At 37.6% G+C, this 19,269-nt stretch overlaps 2 protein-coding genes across 6 annotated transcripts in view; both read right to left on the reverse strand.

Moving 5' to 3' along the window:
• npas1 (neuronal PAS domain protein 1) overlaps window positions 1–6,442 on the reverse strand; it is an 86,088-nt gene extending 79,646 nt beyond the window's left edge. The window contains exons 1-2 of one of the 5 annotated variants that reach the window (XM_048161301.1): window positions 6,167–6,442; window positions 1,388–1,503 (exon numbers count right to left, since the gene is read on the reverse strand). The gene's annotated coding sequence lies outside the window, so the exon portion shown is untranslated. Of the gene's footprint in view, window positions 1–1,341; window positions 1,504–6,166 lie in introns of all 5 variants that reach the window. The other 4 variants (XM_048161299.1, XM_048161300.1, XM_048161297.1 and 1 more) reach the window with 4 other exon arrangements.
• A 7,425-nt stretch (window positions 6,443–13,867) lies between these two features.
• arhgap35a (Rho GTPase activating protein 35a) overlaps window positions 13,868–19,269 on the reverse strand; it is a 92,233-nt gene continuing 86,831 nt past the window's right edge. The window contains exons 6-7 of the mRNA XM_048160371.1: window positions 17,020–17,125; window positions 13,868–16,929 (exon numbers count right to left, since the gene is read on the reverse strand). Of these exons, the coding sequence (XP_048016328.1) occupies window positions 16,503–16,929; window positions 17,020–17,125 (533 nt within the window). The 3' untranslated portion in view covers window positions 13,868–16,502. The remainder of the gene's footprint in view (window positions 16,930–17,019; window positions 17,126–19,269) is intronic.

Genomic DNA, 19,269 nt, shown 5'->3' on the forward strand with positions numbered 1-19,269 from the left:
TATATATATATATATATATATATATATATATATATATATATATATGCAATGTAAGTCACTTTGGATAAAAACGTCTGCAAAATGCATAATATAAATGAAGTTAATAAATATTATCATCAACGTCATTATGTGTGGGGAGTCACACCACATGACATTTTACAACCTGAACTAATCTTGCCTTGTGCTACAAAGTAAATTAATATCTTATGATCACATATATCTGTTTTTATGTTAATGAAGTGACTTACATTGCATTCAAGGTACACATTTTTAGCAGTTCTTGCTTCCCCTGGGAATCGAACCCATGGCCGTGGCGTTGCTAGTGTCGTGCATTACTGTTTGAGCTACATTTAAAAATGCATATTTGTAAAATAATAATAATAATAACCTTGAAAAATGTAATAACTTGCACTATTAACTAAAAGATGTTTATGTACTCATCAGGTTCACAAAAAGTTTGTCCCAGATCCTGTGACATCAAGAGATGGCCTTGCATTTGTGTCATATGGTTAATGTGTTTAAGTGTTTATCATTAGCATTTTTTGTTCATACACTGCGTTCCAAATTATTATGCAATTGACATATCATTAAGATTTCAGTACAATCAAGTAAAATGCAAGTTTCAAATCAAGTAAAATGCAAATTTCAGTACAATCAAGTAAAACTAAAATGCATCTTTACGCTCAACTGCCAGCCTGCATGGAGAGCTTCTTGAGACTCCAGAGACACCAGCAGCTTCAAATACCCATTTGCTGCTCAACACTGGCTTTTTTATAGCTGCCCTTTTAATACAATTAATTTTTTTGACAGGAACTTTCATTAATAAGCCTTTATCTGACCGAGTTCTGCTGTGCTCTAAATCACTCACAAATCTTCTTATAATTCGATAATCTCCATTCAGTTTCACACAATATTAGTTGTTTTCATGCCTTTTGCACAACATTGCACCATTTCATGCTTTTCATCTTCAGAAAGATCTTTCTTCCTCCCCATATTGCATGAGAACTGTGACTTGCTTAATAATGTGGAACAACCTCTAAGTAGGGTTTCTATAGATCTGGCAAATTATTTTGTCTGAGATTGATTCCAGTTATCTAAAAAGACATGGATAAATAAACAAACAAACATTTTCTTAGAAAAACTAAAATCTGAATGTTTATTGTACAGAAATCTCACTGATTTGTCTGTTGCATAATAATTTGGAACGCAGTGTATTTAGTATTTGTGTGCATTTTATTATTTGTATTCATCAAATAATGAAGTGTGTGTTTGTCATTTTCAGCTGCAGGTGCGTGTTGCCTTCAGAGTTTGAATCTAAGTGTGTTTGTTGCATGACCCCACCGTTGCATGTGTGTCTGCTGCGGAGTGATTGACAGCTGCCACTGACCTGTAGCAGTCAGAAAGCCATGGTAGAGGTCACCGGGTCAGACGGAGCAGCGTTGCTCTAGAGACGACCTCAGCCCCTCATCTGCATACAAGCCTTCATTAGTAGAACCACGCAGCCTGCATAACAGCACCATAAATTAATAAGGCAGCTATAGGAGAGAGCACACTTAATTAGGGCAAGGTACAGTCACAGTGGCCAAATTTAAGAGTATAAAAGCATTGTAGATCACTTCTTCCGGGAACAAATGTGTTTGAATGTGTTTATCTGGTATATGCTGTACAAATGATTTTATGATAAGCTTATCTAAACTCAGAGAAACAGTCTACCTAAGTCTGAACTGTACTAGTATTGAGACATTTTGTTAAAATATTATAAACATTTGGAAACAATATTGTCTTATAAATCAAAGTCATGTGGTGCAACCATCATGCAGAAACATGTAGAGGAGAAAAAGGAAATTATATCATAGAGAGGAGACCTTGCAGACCTTGACTGTGTGTCAAGGTCAAGAACTCTCTTAAAACATCTTAATAATTTGGCCTTTTTGTGACACGCCAAGGTTAGTTCAGGTTATAAAACAGCATGTGGTGTGACTGTTAAAAATGTAGAGATATTAATGAATGACTCATTTATGATATTTGTAAAAACCTACTTTTAAAAAAAATAATGATTAAAATGTGAAGTCACATACCGTTCTAAAGTCAAAAATACAGTAAAAACAGTAATATTGTGAAATATTAATACAATTTAAAACAACACTTTCTATTTCTATATATATATATATTATATCTATATATTATATATTTTATAAACAAGTAAAAACCATAGCTTTTTTAAATGGCATGCATATTTATACATGTATGTTTTTTTTTGCAATACACACTAACATTCAAAAGTTTGGCGACTTTTAAAAAAAAAAGTCATTTGTGTTCATTATTTGACCAAAAATACAGTAAAAAAATAGCAATATTGTGAAATATTATTACAATTTAAAATAACTGTTTATTTTAACTGTTCAGTTTAAAATATAATCTATTCCTGTGATCAAAGCTGAATTTTCAGCATCATTACTCCAGTCTTTAGTGTCACATGATCCTTCAGAAATCATTCAAATATGCTGATTTGATGCTCAAGAAACATTTATTATTATTATTATTATTATCAATGTTGAAAACTGTTTTGCCATTTAATATTTTTGTGGAAACTGTGATGCATTTTTTTAGGATACTTTGATGAATACAAGGTTCAAACATGAACAGCATTTATTTGAAATAGAAATCTAACATTATAAATGTCATTAGCATCAATGATCAGTTTAATGCTTCCTTGCTTTTAAATCCAAACTTTTAAACTGTAGCATATGCAAATTTAAAATTGATGAAAATTCTATAAAGGTTTTTCTTAAAACACATTAGAAACCAAAATGAATACAAACAGTATATTTCAACAGCAATTCACATTTATTTTAAAATTCATTTCTTTAGGCACTTATTCGATATCATCTGTAGGAAACCCATGACATGCTGATTCCCAGTGATCACATTATTGTCTGTTAATCCCGTTTCCTCTTTAACCTCTGAAAAGAAAGGAAATTAGCTCAGTTGTCACAGGAAGTAAGGCTCCGCTGGTGAAGATGGACAGAGTGTGAGAGGAGGCTGACTGGGCCGCAGCGGGGCTGGAGCGCTGGGATGCCCGCTGTGCTCTGGAGGAAATTCTCAGGGCAATCGATGGTAGGGATTAAGGCTGGGTTTTGGGCTCAAAGGCCTGGATCTCAGCGTTATCCTCTAGGGGAACGTTGGGAGCGCAAGTGGAGAGGCGAGGAGCTAACCTGGAACTGTCAAGTGCGCATGAAGGGCTTCTGAAAGCCAGGCAGGAAGATTCGCAGGGGCCGCTTCAATGCACGGAGCCGCTCGCGCGTGCTCACCATGCCATGGTAACCTTATTCAATATTCTATGGAAGACGGAGCTACTCAAAGTTTGAACTTGGAGGGAAAAAAAGCAGTCGCTGAGAAGACTGGATGTGCTTAACTCACTTCTCGCTACTTGCTATAGAATCATGCCAGGCATCCATATTGATTCTGAATGGTCAATGCAATCATCTTCACTCCACACTCCCCGGGGTGAAACCGAACTCGACGCTTGAATTCACGACTCATTACAAAATGAGAGTGAAAAAAAAACACATGCGCACTAGAAGACCATGGGGAAATTACAGAAGAGCTATGGTGAATCTCAGAATTAAACAGCATAATTAATCATAGTGGAAAAAAGACAGCAAGAGAGGGGGAAAAAAAACAACCACATTGCTAATAAACTTAATAATAATTGCATTTCTTTTCCACATCAGCAATCAGTTCAACCATGAATTGACTATCTAATCTGCATCAGCCGTCTGCCTGGCCTTCAGTGCCAAAAACCAGTGACCTGAACACATGAGCACTAAATCTGAACGAGAAAGTTGATTTCATCTGGCATACCAAGAGGTAAAAAATATAGTTTCGATTCAAATGACTATTAAAAGAGAAAATAAAGTTGTCTAATTTTCCCAAATCAACTACAAAAATGTTTTAGGTACACTACCATTCAAATGTTTGGGGTCAGTAGGACTTAAAAAAAAAAAAAGAAAAAAGAAAGAAAAAGAAATTTATACTTTCAAAAGTGATAGTAAAGACATTTAAAATGTTACAAATGGTTTCTATTTTAAAGGTGCCTAGATTATGTTTTTAAAAGATGTAATATAAGTCTAAGGTGTCCCCTGAATGTGTCTGTGAAGTTTCAGATCAAAATACCCCATAGATTTTTTTTTATTAATTTTTTTAACTGCCTATTTTGGGGCATCATTATAAACGCGCCGATTTTATGCTGCGGCCCCTTTAAATCCCGTGGTCCACGCCCACAGAGCTTGCGCTTGCCGTGAACAGTGCCTTAACAAAGTTTACACAGCTAATATAACCCTCAAAATGGATCTTTACAAAGTGTTCGTCATGCATGCGGCGGATTATGTGAGTATTGTATACTATTATATTGTTTACTTCTGAATCTGATTTTGAATGAGTTTGATAGTGCTCCGTGGCTAACGGCTAATGCTACACTGTTGGAGAGATTTATAAAGAATGAAGTTGTGTTTATGAATTATACAGACTGCAATTGTTTAAAAAATGAAAATAGCGACGGCTCTTGTCTCCGTGAATACAGTAATAAACGATGGTAACTTTAACCACATTTAACAGTACATTAGCAACATGCTAACGAAACATTTAGAAAGACAGTTTACAAATATCACTAAAAATATCATGTTATCATGGATCATGTCAGTTATTATTGCTCCATCTGCCATTTTCTTTCTTATTGTCCTTGCTTGCTTACCTAGTCTGATGATTTGGTTGTGCACATCCAGACGTTACTGGCTGCCCTTGTCTAATGCCTTTTATAATGTTGAAAACGTGGGCTGGCATATGCAAATATTGGGGGCGTACACCCCGACTGTTACGTAACAGTCGGTGTTATGTTGAGATTCGCCTGTTCTTCGGAGGTCTTTTAAACAAATGAGATTTATATAAAAAGGAGGAAACAATGGAGTTTGAGACTCACTGTATGTCATTTCCATGTACTGAACTCTTGTTATTTAACTATGCCAAGATAAATTCAATTTTTTATTCGAGGGCACCATTAAATAAATGCTGTTCTTTTGAATGTTCTCTTCATCAAAGAATCCAAAATAAAAATGTACCACGATTTCCACAAAAATATTAGGCTTAAAGGGTTCGTTCACACAAAAATTAAATTTCAGTCAATAGTTACTCACCCTCGTGTTGTTGTCATCTTTGGAACACAAATTAAGATATTATTGATGAAGTCTGAGAGGTTTCTATCTCTCCATATAGATCCAACACAACTACCACTCCAAGGTCCAGAAAGGTAGGAAAAAGACATCATTAAAACACATACAAGCTCTCATGAACGCGCGTTACAGATCAATATTTTTGTAAGTAAAGTGGTAAATTATGGGGGTTTTTTTGCGCAAAGCACTCATGTCACTTTATAAAACTGAGATTAAACCACTGGAGTCACATGGAGTATTTTAATGATGTCTTTTTAATACCTTTCTGTACCTTTGAGTGGTAGTTGCATTGGATCTCTATTGGACTTCATCAATAATATCTTAATTTGTGTTCATAAGATGAACATTTTGGGGTAAACTAGCTCTTCAAGTAGAGATGAAACGGTTTCATTTCATGAATATGGTGATCAAAATGATCACGGTTATCAATATCATGACGGTATTATTCAAATGTGCTGGAAATGTTCAAAAAGTACTGATACAGAGACTGAAATCATTTTACCACGTAAAACTAACAGCAATTTGCACTTTTTTTGTTTGCCTAAGTTAAAAAAAAATCCTAACAAGTTCATAATCATTATTAATGTCACTTTTAGGAGCTTTTCTTGCAATAACTTTTAAACAAATGGTCTCAATGTAAGTTTTAATGAATAAATGAAGGTAGTTCTCCTCAGTAATCAGGTGTAGTTCATCACATTAACTAGGAATGTTTTCCACTAACGTCTGACAACCGCAAAATGTCCCAACTGTATGCTGTTTTATTATTTAAAACGTATTGTTCTTTAAAATAAATGGCACTTGGTTTTATATCACCTCATAATGTTAGCATCGCGGTTCTTCGTGAAATCACTTCCTCTATACGCGGATCAGCAAAAACGTCTCAAGAGTTTTGTGTAAAGTATGATACGAGTGTCCTATACAATAATTAATTTTCTTACCTGTCCAACAAAAAGAAGCACTTGGTCATCACTACTCCACCTTAGTTCATTACCGATGTTTACGCTCGTTTTTTTTGTCTTTGTCGGTCTTGCTGTCTTCTTGCTTCAGACCTTTTCTGCTTCTTCGGACGTAGGGGTACTGATTCTAGTATTTCTCCGCTTGTGAAGAATAATATGTGTGTTTCATTAGTATAATCAAAGACTGAAGAATAACACAAGAAGCGTCTCGTATTGTTTTGATTGGGAGAAAGTGCAACGAACAATATGGCGGAATAAGTCCCGCCTTCAAAAATAAGAGCCAATCGCCGATTGGTACAGTCATCCTGTCACTGCAGCGGCCGTTAGAAGCTCCGGTTTCTATAGAAACAGTCAGACGCGCGCCTCTGAAATGAGACACAAAAGACGCGCATTTAGGACTGCGCATGCGCATTAGCTTGGTCCAGCCTGAAAAATACCGGTTTTTTTTTTTTTTATCATGATTCGAGCATTTAGAAACCAAATTTATGTGACAGTTTTTGTCAGATTTCATTGGTAATTTTAAAAATGAAATTTAATCGAAAGCCTGGCATACAGCTTTGGAGAATATGAAGTTTCCCCATTTCCCCATTCAAAGAGATAGGAGCTGCACGTTTCAAAGATGGCCGCCGAGTGAAATGACTTGTCTTAAAGGAACACTCCACTTTTTTTGAAATTAGGCTAATTTTCACTCCCCTAGAGTTAAACAGTTGAGTTTTACCGTTTTCGAATCCATTCAGCCGATCTCTGAGTCTGGCGGTACCACTTTTAGCATAGTTCATGCACCCATGGTATGGCAGCAAAGTTCCTTGATTATAACGCCAGAATGAGAGTATAGTTCCTAGCCATATCGGCCTAGAAAATCGCAACTTTTCATTTTCTGTCGGTCTTAGTACACGATGTAACTACAGAAGAGTCAAGTTTTAAATAGGAAAAATATTGAAACTCTTTGGTCATTTTTGAGCGAGATGCTAATGGTCTAATAAGATTCAATGAACTTTGCTAAGCTATGCTAAAAGTGGTACCGCCAGACCCGGAGATCGGCTGAATGGATTCGAAAATGGTAAAAAAAAACGTTTAACTCTAGGGGAGTTGGAAAATGAGCCTATTTTCAAAAAAAGTGGAGTGTTCCTTTAATATTAGAACTTAAGTGCTGAATGCACCTTAAAGTGTCCAGATATATTTTAGGGACACTAAAAATACTCTAACAGGCCTAACAATTTCCACAAATGCCTTATGAAAGTTGGTGTGCTTGTAAGAGAAAAAAAGAGAGACCAAAATCTAAGAAAAATTTAAAAAATATGCAGTAACTGGAAAGCAAAATAGAAAAACTAATCCAAGTCTTGGGTGTTGCTAGCTGTATTTGACTGTTTTCAGCTGATAGTGCCAGCACCATTTACAGCAGCATTCATCAATTTGACCATGAAATGATCAATAACAGCATCCTGACTCCCAGCACTGCCATCAATCGAGGTATCAGAATCGAAACACCCACAGTGACCCGGACAATCGATGTGAAGTCTAAGGACAAACATGGACCTAAGGAATCGTGCTTATCCTGTTCTGGAAATAAGAGAGACAGGAGTTAGTTGTCACACATTTTACTATTCATTAATTAGCCTAAAGTTGGCCAAATGTTTTGATATTTTTATATGTATTGTTTCACTGCTTTGTGTTTCATAATTGTATAACTTATTAAGTTATGAAGCAGAATTAATAAGCAAAAAATTATAAAACAGTATAAAAAAAGTGTAGCACAGTTTAAACAACTCATTTCATTTTTATGAACAATTTATATTTATGAACAATAGGGTGAATGCAGGTAAAGTGGGCCGTTTAAGTTTGATTGCACTGTGCTTAAAGGATTAGTTCACCCAAAAATGAAAATAATGTCATTTATTACTTACCCTCATGTCGTTCCACACCCGTAAGACCTTTGTTCACAAATTAAGATATTTTTGTTGAAATCCGATGGCTCAGTGAGGCCTGCATAGGGAGCAATGACATTTCCTCTCTCAAGATCCATTAATGTACTAAAAACATATTTAAATCAGTTCATGTGAGTACAGTGGTTCAATATTAATATTATAAAGCGACAAGAATATTTTTGGTGCGCCAAAAAACAAAATAACGACTTATTTAGTGATGGCCGATTTCAAAACACTGCTTCATGAAGCTTCGGAGCATAATGAATCAGCGTGTCAAATCAGCGCTTCGGAGCACCAAAGTCATGTGATTTCAGCAGTTTGGCGGTTTGACACGCGATCCGAATCATGATTCAGTATGCTGATTCATTATGCTCCGAAGCTTCCTGAAGCAGTGTTTTGAAATTGGCCATCATATAAATTTGTTAGTTTTTTGTAAGGTATTTAAATATTGCTGGCCCACTTTGGCTGAATGTGTTAGAAAAGTGGGCCAGTTGGATTCAGGTAAAGTGGGCAACCTTTAACCTTCAGTAATTATATTCAAATTCATTAAATAAAACTGACATTCATTGATTATTTTATAGTTGACATTTATAATCTACATTTTTTAGAAAACAGAAGTGAGTGTGCCATTAGGAAATTCAAGTCAAGAGATGGAATAAAGCAAAGAAAGAGCATTTAAAATAAGACGAGGCATTAAGTTCAATCTGTGGAGTGAAGAAAGGATCAGAGGAGCAAAATGTAGACGCAGAATATATAAAAAAAAAAGGGAAACAATTTAAATTCATTTAAAGTGCTTAGAGAAAAGGTTTTACAATATGGTTGCCATATTAAATGTTGTTCGTATTCAATTTTTGTTTGCCTCAATTTGTTGTTGCATGTGTTATAGTCCCATTTTTAATATGTTATAGAATATTCTGATTTCTAAATATTCTGATATTCAGATTTCATCAAATTTAATGTCAACACAACATTTTCTATCAGTTGTTTTGAATTTTACATGCATTGAGTGAACTGATGAATTTTACTCATATGCTTTTAGGCTTGTTAAATATGTTTGATAATATGTGTTAATAAATCATGTGTTTTTTAATTAATATACAGGATAATTTGATAAATCATGGATGACCCACTTTACCTGAAAAGAAATTTATCAGGAGAGCAAGACCTCAAAATGTTTATTGGTATATACCTCGCATATAACACATATTATATCAACTGTATTCAATTATTATTGAAATATTATAGCAGGACCCTAAACAAAAGTAGTAAAGAAAAGAAAACATCTAGGTATCTAAATTACATGTTTAACAAAAAGCATCCCACTTTACCTGCATTCACCCTATATTTTATCCCAAGAACATTGAAACCTTCCAGATAAAATTTACCTTGACTATTTAGTTGACTCTTGTCTGAAGGTCAGTGTGATTTTATTGTGTTCCGTAGTTATATTTATAATACATATTAGCCTATAATAATATATATTATAAATATATATGATATAATATACTATATTTACATTATTTATAATAAAACTATTATAACTATATTGTTTTCCGTAGTGTGGATAATGTAAGAATGAGGATGATGCACACAGGTTTGGGATGCTGCTGTATGGATATCGATGCTCCACCTGTGGCGGTGTGTGAGTCGTTCGGAGTCGGACGCATCTGAATTCAAGACTCGGAAAGACACGGATGAGCAGCGATACGTGCCTCGACTGATCATAAGACGAACTGGACATATTTACCTTCAGACTTTGAAACTTTCCGCAAAGTTGCAGGCGAGAATTCTGATCTACCGAGACAAGAGAATAATCAAACAATGAATCTTTCTACATCCTGAAAATGAGCACGTACTGTATATCACATGAGGTCGTTTAGATGAAGCGTTTAGTAATTGCGTTCAGCATAGCATGCGTGTTTATATCATTTATTCTTTTAAAAACTCACAATATGAGCTGGAACATTAAAGAATGGACATGTATCTCTAATTAAAATAACTCATCAGCGTTAACAGGTGTGAGTCAGAGGGCCGAATGATTCATATGGGTAGAATATGTCAAAGGTCCAGTTCTGAAAGTTCAACAAGCGAGACACCTAGTGGTCAGTTTTTGTCATTGCATGTGAAACTCCACACGCATAAACTTAAAATGCAGCAACTACAGCTCAAAATGATGTAAATAATAAAAAATGATCCATAAGCCTCACTTGTAATTATGAAAGCTGAAAAGACAATTAATTGTGAAGAAAATGCTTTGGTGTTTTTGTGCAGGACATGTAGGCCTAACTGACCAGCTATTATTGTAAAAGAAGAAAAAGTACTTCATTTTTAAGAGGCTAACATACAGACTCAAAGGAGTTGGAATAGCCACAAAGATAAACAGTTTGACTAATAAACAAAAGAGAGGAAGATAGAAGATAAACACTTTCTGCCTCTTTAAAGGCTATAACAGTGTTTTCCTGAAATAATACATACTCTTTTTGGAGAACTATCATAATTTACAGTTCAGATTCCCAGTGAGCACTTGTAGAACCCACTAACATATATGTATATATGTATATTATTACCGATCAGGCATAACATTATGACCACCTTCCTAATATTGTGTTGGTCCCCCTTTTGCTGCCAAAACAGCCCTGACCCGTCAAGGCATGGACTCCACTAGACCCCTGAAGGTGTGCTGTGGTGTCTGCACCAAGATGTTAGCAGCAGATCCTTTAAGTCCTGTAAGTTGTGAGGTGGAGCATCCATGGATCGGACTTGTTTGTTCAGCACATCCCACAGATGCTCGATTGGATTGAGATCTGGGGAATTTGGAGGCCAAGTCAACACCTCAAACTCGTTGTTGTGCTCCTCAAACCATTCCTGAACCTTTTTTGCTTTGTGGCAGGACGGATTATCCTGCTGAAAGAGGCCACAGCCAACAATGCTTAGGTAGGTGGTACGTGTCAAAGTAACATCCACATGGATGGCAGGACCCAAGGTTTCCCAGCAGGACATTGCCCAAAGCATCACACTTCCTCTGTCAGTTTGCCTTCTTCCCATAGTGCATCGTGGTGCCATGTGTTCCCCAGGTAAGAGACGCACACACACCCGGCCATCCATGTGATTCATCAGACCAGGCCACCTTCTTCCATTGCTCCGTGGTCCAGCTCTGATGCCCACTGTTGGCACTTTCGGCGGTGGACAGGGGTCAGCATGGGCACCCTGACTGGTCTGCAGCTATGCAGCTCCATACACAACAAACTGTGATGCACTGTGTATTCTGACACCTTTCTATCAGAACCAGCATTAACTTCTTGAGCAATTTGAGCTACAGTAGCTCATCTGTTAGATCAGACCACATGGGCCACCCTTCGCTCCCCACGTGCATCAATGAGCCGTCCATGACCCTGTCACCGGTTCAACGCTGTTCCTTTCATGGAGCACTTTTGATAGATACTGACCACTGCAGACCGGGAACACCCACAAGAGCTGCAGTTTTGGAGATGCTCTGACCCAGTCGTCTAGCCATCAAAATTTGGCCCTTGTCAAACTCACTCAAATCCTTACGCTTGCCCATTTTCCTGCTTCTAACACATCAACTTTGAGGAAAAAATTTTCACTTGCTGCCTAATATATCCCACCCATTAACAGGTGCCGTGATGAAGAGATAATGGGCCCTATAATACACCCGGCGCAATGCGACGCAAGGCGCAGCGCAAGTGTGTTTGCTAGTTTGCGTCCGGCGCCGTTCGCGTTTTCCCGTTCAGCGCCACGTCCTTAAATTAGTAAATGCATTTGCGCCAGTTAGTGCGCCCATGGGCGTGCTGGTCTAAAAAAGAGGTGTGTTCAGGCGCATTGCCGGCGCATTGCTATTTTAAGGAGCTGAAAATAGACTGCGCCATAGACCAACTCAAACCTAGTCTAAAGTCAATGGCGCAATATTTTTTTGTTAGAGCGCGTTGGTAGAAACTGCGCCTCTGGGCGCGTCCACAGTGCGCGTTGACTTTGCTTATTACACACAGGGATGCGCATCACACAAACATGCCAAATATTAAAAACAAAAGGATTACAGTGTAAAAGAATATTATTGTGTAGGCTACATAAATATAAAAATGTAATGATGAATAGTCATTGCGTGTATTAGAATTAGGCTACCTATTTTCAATTCAGCCTATTACTACTTATAATGATGAACGAAATTGGCTAATTAATTGAACAATCGTGCCAATACACATATATATTAACTGACTCATCGCGTGTCGCTCTTAAAGGGAATGGGAGATGACACTCTGATTGGTTTATTGAACGTTACGCCCATTACTCATTAAGAGAATAGGGACAACCCATTTCAAAAATGCGCCCCGGCGCACGGACCGTTTTTCCGTCGTTAAAATAGCAAAAGTGGATTTGGACACGCCCTGAGTGCACCTGCGCCGTGCGCTTTACACTTTGCGTTTAGATCGTTAAAATAGGGCCCAATCTGTGTTTTTCATTTCACCTGTCAGTGCTCATAATGTTATGTATATTAGGGGTGTTAATACATTTTTTAATCATGATTAATCACACCCTTTTGGGCGATTAATCGCAACTGAACATTTTAAAGGTGCCCTCGAATGAAAAATTGAATTTATCTTGGCATAGTTAAATAACAAGAGTTCAGTACATGGAAATGACATACAGTGAGTCTCAAACTCCATTGTTTCCTCCTTTTTATATAAATCTCATTTGTTTAAAAGACCTCCGAAGAACAGGCGAATCTCATCATAACACCGACTGTTACGTAACAGTCGGGCTGTACGCCCCCAATATTTGCATATGCCAGCCCACGTTTCCAACATTATAATAGGCATTAGACAAGGGCAGCCAGTATTAACGTCTGGATGTGCACAACCAAATCATCAGACTAGGTAAGCAAGCAAGAACAATAGCGAAAAATGGCAGATGGAGCAATAATAACTGACATGATCCATGATAACATGATATTTTTAGTGATATTTGTAAACTGTCTTTCTAAATGTTTCGTTAGCATGTTGCTAATGTACTGTTAAATGTGGTTAAAGTTACCATTGTTTCTTACTGTATTCACGGAGACAAGAGAGCCGTCGCTATTTTCATTTTTAAACACTTGCAGTCTGTATAATGCATAAACACAACTTCATTCTTTATAAATCTCTCCAACAGTGTAGCATTAGCCGTTAGCCACGGAGCACTATCAAACTCATTCAAAATCAGAAGTAAACAATATAACAGTATACAATACTCACATAATCCGACGCATACATGCCGCATGCATGATGAACACTTTGTAAAGATCCATTTTGAGGGTTATATTAGCTGTGTAAACTTTGTTAAGGCACTGTTCAAGGCAAGCGCGAGCTCTGTGGGCGGAGAGCACGGGATTTAAAGGGGCCGCAGCATAAAATCGGCGCGTTTATAATGATGCCCCAAAATAGGCAGTTAAAAAAAAATTAATAAAAACAAATCTATGGGGTATTTTGATCTGAAACTTCACAGACACATTCAGGGGACACCTTAGACTTATATTACATCTTTTAAAAACAATCTAGGGCACCTTTAATCTATTGACAGCCCTAATTTATATATATATATATATATATGCTTCAGTAATAGTAATTTATTTCTGTTAAATTATTTTGACACATTAAGGATTTTGAATTAATCGCATGCATTCATTATAGTATAAGTTGTGACCAAAAAGCACAGATGGAATTTGTACACATTCAGCAACTATTAAATAAAGACAATAGACAGATTTTACAAGATTGATTTATTAACTATAATACAGGTCACAGAAGGCCTTACTGTTTATACACCATTCCCATTGAGACCAATTACCAACTTCTTGGCAAATAATGACATTTTATTTTATTTTTTTGTAGATGTAACTTCATTTATTTCATTATTTTTTTCCATTCTATTTTTTTCTTTGTTCATTTTTTCTTCCTTTTTTAATACTGAGAGTGGCAGACCCCTCTCCCTGACCTGGTCTTGAATCATGCACTACATCATTGTGGCCTTTACACCATTCACAAAAAAAAAAAAAAAAAAAAAAAAAAAAACTGTTAAAAAATGTTTCGTCTCATTTTTTTAATTATTAAAATAAAACATAAAAAGAAAACCTTTTCTATCACCATTGACTATAGGGCAAAGTGTCAGACCCTCTAACGTACAAATAAACCATTCTGAATATAGTTTTGCTCCTTTCTCCTTTAACTTAGCAGACAATCTGTCACCATTGTTGAGAAAAAAATAATAAAATGAAACAAAAAATAAAGTGATGCAGCCCAATCGGATTGCTGAACCAATATCACATTTTTAATACACGTTTATCATGTCGCTTTTCGTTTGTCATGTCTCCCCTGCCCTTTTTTATTCATTTTTTTCACACAGTCTTTGGCTGCGAAGGACAGTCGCCTCTGAAAGAATATACACTGAAAATACACAGAGAATGCAGCATTCATACACAAAGTACCAGGGGCGTATAGGCCACACAGCTCCCGATTTCCCAAAATATACCATTACTTCTGCTCTCTGAGGGCAAAAGACGTAGTGTTTAAGCAGAGCTGCAGCTCATCACAGCCAATCAGAAGTCAGATGTTGACTGACATGTTAAAAGGGGTCAGGGCAGTTATGATTCACTTACTGGTGGTGAGAATTAACATGTATTACAGGGAGAGATATGCACAAAAATGAAAAAAAGTGAAATCTGCTGTGGGATACATTCGTTTATCTCCATAAACGTGATTGTTTCACAGTTTCACAATGTCTGCTCCACTTGAAAACCATGGCTCACAACAAACGTTCAAATTAACTAAAAGTCATAGAAAATGATCTAATTTGGAGTGAGTAAACTCACTTAACAAGGTATAAGTGTTGGGGAATATTGGTATTTCTAATTTATTTTTAGTAATTTTGCTACAAAGTGAATCGATGTGACATTAAATGCGTCCAGCATTTTCTAGAAAAACGAACAAAAATGTAGCATTAGCATGAAAACGGACTGAATTTTAACATGCAACACCCGCTTTGTCCACTGGGTGGTAGTGTTGTGCTCCAAGAGCCGACTAAGGGAAAAGTCTAGTCACAAGCAACCACGTTAACTTTCCTGTTTCCGTGCCCACGTTTTCTTCCCCTAATCTTTCTTTTTAAAACTTTTGGGATTTTATAAACAATGTCGTCCTTCTGAGGTCAACTCTGAAGTACAGATATTTAGTTAGACTTGACAAAAGCCACTAACTGCAAGCTCATAAAATCGGCGTCTCTGATTTCAAACACATTAAAGACTCCCAAAAGGCGTTATTTCCATCTATCTTTACTACCATCGTCCCTTCTCTAGGCTTCCACAGTTCACTGATTCATTGCCATCTGAATAGTTACAGGTAGACAGCGTCTCCTCTAGTGCAAACTTCCTTTACCTTCCAGAACTCACGTCGTGAGGTAACTCTTGATTTAGTGCATACCTCCCCTCCAAATGCAGGTGGACCACAACCTAACCCATCCTTAAAAGTCACCACTCGTTGCACAAAAAAGTAGTCCACAAATCTAACATGAGCTAGAAGGGAGGGACTTCCTGCAAACGTGTACAAAGAAAAATAATACATCTCCCAAACGAACAGACAATGAAAAAAGACCCTCATGGAACAGGAAATCGAGGGTTGTGTGGATGTGAGGACATTCTGCAATAAAAGAAGCATTAGTCTTCCAGCATGTTCTGGATGTGACGAGAGATACAGGTGCGGAAAAGACTTCAAATCCCAGAATGCTGTGCGAAAGCATTCCAAACACATCCATCCGAGCAAAACTAGATCCAGTTCATCAAGTTCTGGTTTTGTCTTTTGATTTTCGTCCCTCTGTAAAAGCGAAACAGGATAAATAAGGAGCAGGAATGTGGTCGTGTTGCTGCGTCAGAAATTTGATAATAACAACGGTCGAAAGCTGCAACAAATATCTGGTGAATATATAGGCCTCCCTGTCGGCCCGCTTAACCTTAATCCTAGGAGGTTGCGTACAGTGGTGGGGTTCAGCCCATTGGTCGACGAAGACAAGTGTGGCATCTACGTCACGTGGACCCATAAAGAAATCTGAGTTTGGGGGTACCACACTTCATGTGCAGTTGTATATGTATGTGTGTGTGTGTGTGTGTGTGTGTGTGTGCGAGGAGCGTAAAGGGACAGAGCGGCGCTGCAATTTATGGAGTAGCGTGATGCAGAAAGAGGGCGATGAAGTGTGGTTGACGCAGCTCATGGACTCTTGACCTCTTTCTTTCTCGTTCCTCGTCTGCTTTTGCTTGCGATAAGTCAGGCACAGCCGTGCAATCTCCTCGGAAATTTCTTCCATTTAATTAATCTCATTCAGTGCTCCCAAAGTTCTCCTCCTCGTCTGCAGGTTCACAGCGTGTGTTGTTCCGTAGGGGTGTGATGAGGGTGGAGCGGAGGGAGCAGGCTCTGGATTGGGGATTGAGGGGTAGGAGGTGGAGAATGGGGCGGGGACTGTTGGGCGGGACTGAAAGGCGGAGCTATGGGTTGCAGTGGGGCGTAACAGGCGGAGTAGGCGGAGCCCGGTATGGAGGAGGCAGAAGACAAGGTGGTGGTAGGCGAGGCGGGCTGTCCGGACAGGCCGCTGGGTGTGTCGGCCAAGGGTTGATTGTAGAAGAAAAAAGCACACTGGTGGATAAAGGTCTCGATGATTGTCTGGTAGGTGCGAGTGGCCGTCAGCGCATCCATGGTGGTGAAATCGGGCCGCATTAGCGTCGGCCAGAAACAGATGGACAAATTCTCGCTGGTCATCAGGTTCAGCCGGCTGTTTTGACTCACCCTGAAAGAAAGAGAGAGACAGTGAGAACGGAAAACATTTGCGCGAGAGAGTTTGATCGCGTGTCGCCCTAGGGATGGCGCCGATTCTCACTTGTTCAGGTGAGTGATGACGTATTTGAAGACGTCGTAGTTTTCTCGAGGGAACCTGCGTAGCACGTCCTTCATGGTGTGGAGACGCTGCTCTCGATCATTGATTTCTGCAGGGGGTCGAGAAGGAACAGAATGAGACACAAACACATTTATTTTCTTCATGCTTCACAGGTGCTCACTTGTCCCACAACAGACAAATAGTTAGAGGGCGACAAGATGCGCACACACACAGGAGTCAGTCTCGACAATGGCTTGAAAGTTTGAAGACCTTCAAGACCAGAACGGTCTGTTTTTGTAATCTAATGGCCTCTCTTACAGGAATATCTCAAACATTGTCTCCCATTAGTTTCCGTACAGCAATAAAGGCACAAATCCCATGTTTTTAAGAGAAAGAATGAGTAGATGTGTTTTGTAGTATTTACAGTTTACCATAAACATATCTAGCCGTGTCCCACACATATGAGTTCAACCCTGTTGCCATAGATATTTCCTCTAATAAAACTTTGTTTCATTACATTTTTACATTTTGGAAGTAACAATTTCTACGGCATGGCGGGAATACAAGCAAACAACCATATTTAATTTGCTAAACATTTACACAAATTGTAGATTTCACTGCAATCGCCAAGCTGAACCTTCAACCCTGTTATTATGACTTGGGCAACAGGGTTGAAGGTTCAGCTTGATGAATGCAGTGAAATCTACAATTTGTGTAAAAATTGTGCATAGTCATAACAGGGTTGAAGGTTACAACTAACCTAAGAAAAATAAAAGTTCATCAATAACTTTAAATCAACATTTGGTCGCAAACTAGGGAGTCCATACTGACTGACAGCTTAATTCAGATAGATTTGCAACCCTGTTACCTATTCTGGTATATTTACAGTATATTTTATTAGAACTTATTAGACCTAAGATTATTCATTTCATGTTTTTTTTTTTTTTTTTGAGAATTTACTGCTGCAAAATAATGAAATCAAACATAACAGAGTTATGATTTTTTTTGTAACAGGGTTGAAACCTCATTTTAAAATAAGTGTAAATTAAAACAATTAAAAATAAAGTTTTACCTCCTAAGGTGAATAAACATTTTCTGAAGGTTAAACACCTTAACACATTATAAACAAATTAATAGATGATAAAAGTCTTCCTTTAACTCATTTTAAAATGTAGTTAAATAAAACTAAGCAATAAATTATTATATTATTTTTAAAGTGAAAAATAGACAAATTTAAAACAGTTTAATTCAAGGTTAAAAAGAGTTTATAAAAAAATTATAAAATAGTCATTAAAATAAAATAATAATAATAATAATAGTAGTGAACAGACTCCCAGTTCTCCATAATTTTACCTCAGACTTGTCAAATGCTGAATACTAATTAAGACTTTGATTGAATGTTTTGATGAAATGTAATCACTCCGGTTCCTCAAAATGAAATCTGTGTGGGGGCTCTTTCCTGAAATGCTATCTACATTTGGCTTTGGGACCTCAGATTGCTTAGAAAGTGATGCTAAAGGAAGTAATTCGAGAATAATGAGTTCTAATATGCACAAAGGAAGCAGCACGCTCCACCTAAATCAATAAACAACAACTCTAGGGAGGAGTAACAGTGAAAAGGTGTGTGTGTGTGTGTGTACTAGACTTCCCATCAGTCTCATCTGGGGTGACTGAGGGATTGTTCAATGAAGCACAGTGTCTCACACACACAAACAGTATACGTACAGAAATAATTGTGTAGTGTGCACAGTCACGCACAGAGACACACACACACACACGCCCTGGGTGCAGCGAGCTTGATGGTTGCGGTGAGTCAGAACGGCTTACATCAGCCCTTAACGCTGTGAGCCCTGTGTCAGAACATGTGACCACTACGGCAGATGTGTTCCTCCCTGGTCACACACACACACACACTCTGATGTCAGCATTACACACACTCACATCAGCATTATGCATTGTGGCCCCAGATGCAGAATTACTGCAGTAACTACAAGGAAAACGTGCAAAACCACCGTGATGCCAGAGCGTTGCTATACGGTTGCTAGTAAGGCTGCACGATATTGGGAAAAAAATGGGCTGCATGATTGTGACAATTATAAAATCATAATTGTTGAATATTTTTACCTTGATATTATTATTGCGATTATTAATGGTCAATTAATAGAATTTACATTAAAATACTCTTATGGGGGGCAACTGCCTGTCATATTCTTTATATAGATTATGCAACCAAACCGGTTCATAGAGAGCGCC

This window comes from Megalobrama amblycephala, linkage group LG16 (assembly GCF_018812025.1).
Source record: "Megalobrama amblycephala isolate DHTTF-2021 linkage group LG16, ASM1881202v1, whole genome shotgun sequence".
In the NCBI taxonomy this organism is placed as follows: Eukaryota; Metazoa; Chordata; class Actinopteri; order Cypriniformes; family Xenocyprididae; genus Megalobrama; species Megalobrama amblycephala.